At 37.3% G+C, this 7866-nt stretch overlaps 1 protein-coding gene across 1 annotated transcript; it reads right to left on the bottom strand.

Annotated features, from left to right (window-relative positions):
- Nucleotides 1-1187: 1187 nt before the first annotated feature.
- Nucleotides 1188-7374, bottom strand: LOC145782170 (uncharacterized). Its single transcript, XM_082593935.1, has 3 exons — nt 7205-7374; nt 6044-6448; nt 1188-2364 (listed from the first exon to the last, which is right to left on the bottom strand). Exons 1-3 carry the CDS (start codon nt 7210-7212, stop codon nt 1824-1826), a joined length of 954 nt encoding a protein of 317 aa, XP_082450061.1. The 5' UTR covers nt 7213-7374; the 3' UTR covers nt 1188-1823.
- Nucleotides 7375-7866: the final 492 nt, after the last annotated feature.

Genomic DNA, 7866 nt, shown 5'->3' with positions numbered 1-7866 from the left:
CAAGTCCTTTAAGTGCAATATAGATTTTTTTACAGTTAATAACATAAGCAAACAGGAATAGGTTACAAAAAAAAGAAATGATTTTAATCCAGTAGCCCACACATGATTTAACCTCCCTTTACAGGCATTTAGAAGACTGGTCTGTATTGCACTAAACAAGAAATGTTGAAGAATAAATTACGCCACAATACAAGTAAAGACAGAACATAACACATCACAATTTAAACGGAAGAACTCGCCAAGGGTAAGACTGTAGGACGTCACTTGGACATCTCTTCTTGAACATTTCCTGGTTTTCTGCAACGTAATTCAGTCTTTTCAATGCTTGAAGAGAGATAAATGATGTATGGTCGAAAATGTTGGAAGTTTTGTCTTTTGTAACGTGATGATTGCAGTGTTGTTGCATGACTTTGTTTACTGATATTTGAGCAAAGTGACCTCTCCAGCGAAGCGTTGTTTTATTGAAACACCATGATAGTGTTTTCGTCGATATGATTTTACAACAAGTTCAACCAGGGGCGGATTAGCAAACTGAACCGATGGGGAATTTAGAAACAAAAAAGGCCCACTTTATCAAACCAAATTTGGTAGATAATACAAGCTACAAACAATGCTCAATTGACAAACCATTCAGAAAAAACGTTTACAAGGGAATCATCATCATCATTCCTTCTCGTATTGAGGGTTGGAGGCAAATTGCCTTTGTTCACGATCATGAGCTTTTGTTACTGCACTGTCATAATCATAATTCAGTTTCGTCCAACTAGAAATGTTTGTTGTCCCAATCAATATAAGCAGTTTAGCCATATGGTGTGTCCTAAATATCAATGTTTTCTTCTTTTAACTACCGCATATGTAAGAGAATTTTGCTTGATTCCAATTTGGATAAAGTTTCATCGTTAATGATCTTTTGTTTTCATGAAGTTTTTTAACATTCGCTTGTAGCCTACGTCCTCAGATCGAAGGCATCAATCTGCTTTTCCATTTTTTGTGATATTGTCAAAATTTCAATATTGTATGAAAGGTTGTTTTTATTTTGTCGCAGGCATATCCAAGAGGCTTACGCCCGGTAGTTGAAAATTTAGATCAAATAGACGGAAAGGCAAGAAAGCTGTCTGTCTGTCAAGAAAACTGAATGTCCGTCAGGCGGACAGAACTTCACTAGACAGCCAATTAAAGACGTTGAATCAATGTAAAAATGACGGATTTTGCTTTCTGGGTAGTTGGTAGTCGATAACGCAAACAAAAAGGCGGCATGAGAAATAAACTATTCTGTTGTTCACATTTTAGTATAGTAGGCCTATAAATACGTAGCCATAGCCTATTGGCGTTATGGAGCATCAGGCAAAAACGTGTGCAACATGACCGAACAGTAACCTTCAGTGCAGCCAAATATGGCAAGAAATAAAACGTAATATGCTTGGAAACAACAATTTATAAACACAAAACGAAATTCCCTTTGCTAGAATCATCTGAGCAAATATCGAAAATGGGCATGTCGTTTATGTTTGCAAATGTAACATCGCATCGTATGATACAGGCTGTGTCATAATATGAAAGCAAAAATCAAACTGGCAATCGAAAGTGCCTCTGAGAACCACTGTGCCTCAAATAAAAGATGATATGATCATGAAAAATATTTACAAATATAATTGATTTTACAAGAAACGTATGAACGAAAAAGCTCATGTTTGTACAGGAAATTATTCCATGGTTTGAGTATTTCTCAAAAAGCAATGAAGGTAGTTTTTTTTTGAAGAGGATATTGACCCTACACGGTGTTTATGAAGTAGGCCAAACATAGGCTCCAAACGCAAGATAATTTAGTCTATTTCAAAAACCGACCTAAAAGCTTTGGTGCTTTTGGAGCCGAACAAATCCAAAGCAAGGACGTGAACGTTGAAAGGAGTTTCATCTTCTTCATCATCATGAAATAGAGTTTCCAAAACCGATTCAAAACCGTTATATTCATAAAAGTGAGAAGATTTTTTGCTATGACTTATTGCGACGACTATGGGAGAAGGTACCAAAAGTTGTTTCGTAACCTTTTCATTGTTCTTTATGTCCTTTATTTTAATTTTGTTTGAGCCAAACAAGTTTTCATTAGATTCTTGAGGAAATCGAACTACGTCAGCTTGGAGTGACATTACGTTTGGTGTCTTAGAACGTTTCATTGAAGCTTTTGCTTTCTTTTGAAGCTCTCTCGACTGCTGGCATAAAAACTCGATTCCTCGCTGATACACAGCTGATCCCAGGCCCATTGATGCATATTCGGGTAACACGGCGCAGAAAAGACCGTTCCACATCGGAATTCTGGTTTGTGATGCTTTTTGGGCCACCATCGAATTCTCCCAGGCTTCGTATCTAAAATTGAAAGTTTTATTTAAAAGACATCTTCATCTCCGAAACAACAGCACAATCTTGATCAAGCGTGTCCATGCGCTTAACATTTTAAAGCAAAACACACAAATGAATTTGCAGATATGGCATGCCTCATGATTCTTTCATGCAAAGAATGCGTTTTTTTTTTAGGGATCAGTTGCGCCACAAGCTCTGAAGGGTGGTAGGGTTCAATTACTTTAACGCAGGCGTGTGCAACCTTTAATACAGAAGGGCCAGATATTAATATCTGGGTGAAACCGCGGGCCGCACGTTTATTTAACATATGCTTTCTAGTAGTTGCAGGCACAAAAACTTAGTTTTTCTGTTATTCGTGGTATTCTTATGGCATTATTAGGGGACCTTATCTCTTTGAAGAAACAATAAGTTAAGACGCATAAATTTCTGAAGAAAACTGCTATTCAAATTTATTGTCACATTGACTTTAAACGGGTTCACTGAGAAATTTGCAGCTGGATTCTTTTCCGGACGACTTCTTCTGTTTTAGAAAAAAATTGTTCGCACAAATACGTTGAGCCAAAAAGAGCCATTTTTGAAGCCATGAATTTTTTCAAATATGGAATGTCATCTTGGTTGAGAAGTTTTCGGTAAGAATCGCCAAGATTCATTTTTAAATACTTTGCTTTCAAATCCGTTTTCTCTTGAAGATCAATCAGTTCGTTGGATATCAACTGGTGCTTTGTCAATGTCTGTGTTGAATGGCAAAGAGAATAAGATTTGAAGTCCTTGAAACGAGCCAAGAAATCATACAATAATTTTTCAAATTGGTCCGCAAGTTCAGTTTTCTCCTCAGGATGCATTCCATAGTCTCTCAAAGTTGGAAAGTGGAAAAGATTTCCTGTCTGTATATGGGCTTTCCAAAGTCGTAATTTGTTTATAAAGCCTTTTATGTGACCATACATTTGATTTGCATACACTGATTTTTTTTTCGCTGCAGTCTTGTATTGAGATCATTCAGGTGCGTAGTTATGTCAACTAAGAAAGCTAGATCGCATATCCACTTTTTGTCTTCCATTTCAGCTATTGGGTACCCTTTAAGTTTCAAAAAATTTACTACTTCTTTCCACAGTTTGTAAAATCGTCGCAGCATGCATCCCTTTCTTAACCAACGCAACTCGAAAAAGTACAGTAGCCTACATCTTTATGTGTCGTGTTGAGACCATGCAGAAACTTTTGAAACTGACGATGGTTGAGCTCTCGTGCTCGAATGAAATTACTGCCTTAACCGCGGGCTCAAGACGTGTTTGAACTTCAAGGATTTTGCGCACAATTTTTGCTGGTGAATAGTACAATGAAAAATAGCTATGTCATCATCGATTTTTCTCTCCTTCAAGGCAGACTTCAAGGGACCTATGAATCCAATGCCAGTTCCGGACATGGATCAAGCACCATTAGTTACGATTCCGCATAAGCTGGACAAGTCCAGTTCTAGCTTCTCAAAAGCATCAATTATTTCAGTAAAGATGTCAGCACCAGTTGTCGTACCCCTCATTGACTGTAGTGACAGAAGCTCTTCCGTTTCGTTCAAGTCTTTGAGCACTCCTTTTTACATACATGGCCATCTGTGTTGTGTCCTTCTGGTCCGTACTTTCATCGATCGCAAAACTCCATGAAACAAAGTTCTTCACCTTATCCCTGAGAGCGTCACTAATATCACAAGCAAGATCATCGATACGCCTCGCTATCGTCCACCGTGACAGACTTATTTTCTCGAACTCACTCTTCATTTTAGGGCACATTTCTTCTGCGACATCGATAAGACACTGCTTCACAAAATTACCGTCAGAATACGGTTTTATAGTTTGAGCTGTTCCCGGTGCAATTCTGTGCCTCTGATCTACTGACGTTCCAAATAATTAAATACAATCGGATTAGCGGTGGCTGGTGGGAGATTTCTAAAATGGTTAACAGAAGGTGCGAAATGTAACCTGCAATAATCCGCTCTAATGAATTGTTCGCAAGTAGACTACCAGACTAAACTAAATTATAAACACGTTTCGCGGGCCGCACACAATTCAAAATTGGCACATCTTCGCGGGCCGCACAAATTTTTTTCACGGGCCACATGTGGCTCGCGGGCCGCACGTTGCACACCCCTGCTTTAACGTTTCAGCAACAATCTTGTGAAAAGATTAAAATATGCTTTACGGTAATTTTAAAGCCAACAATTTTTAGTGTATGAGTAATTTTAACTCCATAAATACCTTGAAAGTCATAAAATACTGCATGAAATATTGAAAGTCATCTGTTGGCCTTTTTAACAATCAGTAATAAATATGTTGTTTTGCTATGTTTTAATAGCCTAAGCTATGGAACACATATCTTAATTTTTCCAATCAATTTGTGAAGTCAGTTTTGCAACTAATATTGAAAAAGGTGAAGTTAATTTGTGCATTACAAATCTCTACTTACACTGTCTATGTTATTTTTCGTTCATGTTTTTAAAAATCCCTCGTTCGATTGGTTTTAAGAATAATTGTCACATGCCGTCACCTTAACAAAGAGTGTCCGTTTTCTCTACCCTTTGAGTAAACAGATCTCTGACTAAAGGTACAATGCGTAAGCTAGCTACTGGAATTAAACTCTTTCAGACACATTTAAAAACTCATTTCAGCGTGACGAAAACAGTGAAAGACTTTAGAATGTGATTTAAAAACAACGCATACTATTTACTGAGATAGTGACGTAGATACTTGACGTATTTGTATAGATCCTTGACGTACTCTACTAAACGGCATTTTGCGCTTTCATTTTATTATGGCATAATTTCATAAACCGTATGAGTATTTATAATCTGCAAGTCACTGCAGCAACCGCGTGATATTGTGAGCGCTCTTCTCGAAACTTTCTGCTTTCAAGTAAATTAATTGAACATTTCAGGACATGCAGAGATTTGCATGGTTTGATCGGGAGTTGGGATGTAATCATTTTGATGACGTGGGACGTGGGTTCGATTCCCACCGGTGCCATTATTTCTTTTCTTTTTTAACTACCAAACAAAGTTCAAAGCAAGAATCAATTCTCTGTCTGAGTGCTAGAAGGGTCACAAGGACTGCAGTCAGCTGGTTTATAAGGAAAATTGTCGCATCTTTAAGGTGTCTACCGGTAAAAATGGGCTACTCCATTTGCTGCAGCAACCTGCAGATTACAAATATGCAAACTGTATTGCTGCAAAGTAACTAAAAGTGGCAAAACCACTTTGTGCTTTGATGTTGCCTCTGGTTGGTAGGATATTTACCCAGCTAGTGAAATTCGTCCATTTACATTGATTTAACGTCCGCTGACGATTAATAAATGCCAAAAGGATGATTTTGGCGAGATGGATATGGGTTACCTTGGCCAACACTCAACACAGGAAAAAGCTTTTCAAGCTTTTGTCGCTTTGTTGTGTCAATTGTCATCAGATAAAGTTTACAGCGTACATTAGCTGGTGTGGATATGTTAGAAATTATGCTGAGGGCAACGTTAACTTTTGTATTTTGTCGCTTCTACCTTTTCCAGACTTCTGCTGTGTTGAAATGCATTGTTTTTGCAATTACATAGTCAGAAAACTAAACAGTTAAACTGATGTATAACCTGGTTTCAATTTCAAAAAGGATTTTATCCCGCAGATGAATAGATAAATATCCTTTAGTAGGTTTACCTTAAAACTCGTTGAAATCCTTGCTCAGAGATTTCAGATAAGTTGTGAGCGTCATAAGCTTTCCAATATGGCTCGTCGTTGTCACACGACCATCCACTTCCTTTGGCAGATGGGGGAATTATCAAGATGCCTCCAATAATTTTCTTGGCCGTCGCTGTTTGACATCTGCAGTTATTGCTACTGTTTATATTGTCGTCAAACACCCACATCCCGAACAGTATGCCTTGTCCGCTTCCCACTGTTACTTCATAATTGGCTTCAAGATATGCCCGAAGAAAAGCCTCCCTCTTTGACTTATCCGGGACCATGTACTCGTATAGCGGGTAGCGATAAAACGATTTGACAAAGCATTCTCGAATCGCAATCCAGTCGTCGTAGGATGTTGTCACATCAAGTTTGCTTTTTCTGCCATTGAAATAAGAAGTGGTTGAAAAAAAGTAAAAATTTAGCGATAGCCAAACCGTAGGCCTAACATCAGGACGGGAACAATTTGCAAGTGTGAGGGAAACACTACAAACTGCAAGTAGAAACAAAGCACGAAAGTGGTGAAACAAAACCCATAGACAGCTTTGCGCACTCTTGTCTTCAAACTTGTTATTATTACTATCTAACAGAGTTTCATATAATTTATGGTCTTGTTTGTATCTATATCTGCATTCTTTTTGGAACAGGCACTTCGTTACAAAAGCACAAAAAAAATCGAAGAACAGCTTTTTGTTAAAAAAATACAATTGACATTAAACTCGTATAATGTAATTGTTGAAACTACTTTTGCGTAAATTCGAATGCAATCAATTCATTTGTTGCAAAATTGTTAGAAAAAAAAACTCAAATCATAAAAGTAGCTGCTCATATTATGATCGGAATATCATAAAATACGATGAATAGCACCACCACATCTTCCGAGACAGCAAGCCAGTCGCTTTTTACGTTGAATCAAGATTTGTAGACGTTGAATCAATGCAAAAAACGACTGATTTGCTGATTTGTCAATAAAAAAGATTTATCATCAGGTTTGTTTCATCGCGTCAGTGAAGATACTATAAGACACAAAAAATCCATTGTTTTTGCATTAATTCAACGTCTGCAGACGTTGAATCAATGTAAAAATGACGGATTTTGTTGTCTGGGCAATGACTTGCAAAACAAGAATTTACCCACCTGCTCATTCTTGAGATAAATGATGGAGTTTTCTACAAAGATATTAAATTCCGAAAAATATTATAAAGCGCAATTTGTAAGCAATATTACATACACAAGTAGACGATTTCTCATACAGGCAAAAATCATTTCAATAGCACGAGATCCTACTTTGCATCAGCTATTTAACACCTAATTATTTAAATAAAAGAAATTCAAAATGAATGTAGTAGATTTTTCTTATTGTGACTTCGGCTATGGTGACACTTCGCTTATCGTGACACTTTTACAGCAGTCCCTTCACATGTCACCATAGGCGAATTCTACTGTAACTGCTGTGTAACTGTATATTGACGAAAGCAGTGAAAAATAAATTTTAAACCTGATTTTTGTGAGAAAAAACTTTCGTCAGTAAAATAATTTCTGGCAACATGATTTTCTTTAAAACGGCAGCTTTGAAAAGTAGTGTTGCCAGATGGGAAATTTTGTCTTCAATTTGGAGAACTTCAAGATCGTCGCCCGACAAATATTTAGAATTGGGAAAATTTTTCTGGTTCTAGCAATTTGTTGCAAGTAGCGAGACCTGCATAGGATGTCAAGCAAGTCCAAATCAAGAAGTTAGTCAAGCAGAGTCTCAAAACGTGAGGACCTAATAGAACTCTTGGTCGGTTTGCTGTGAAAAA

This window comes from Aplidium turbinatum, chromosome 13 (assembly GCF_918807975.1).
Source record: "Aplidium turbinatum chromosome 13, kaAplTurb1.1, whole genome shotgun sequence".
Classification (NCBI taxonomy): Eukaryota; Metazoa; Chordata; class Ascidiacea; order Aplousobranchia; family Polyclinidae; genus Aplidium; species Aplidium turbinatum.
The sequence above is the reverse complement of the archived record's forward strand: the minus strand, read 5'-3'. Positions and strand labels throughout refer to the sequence as shown.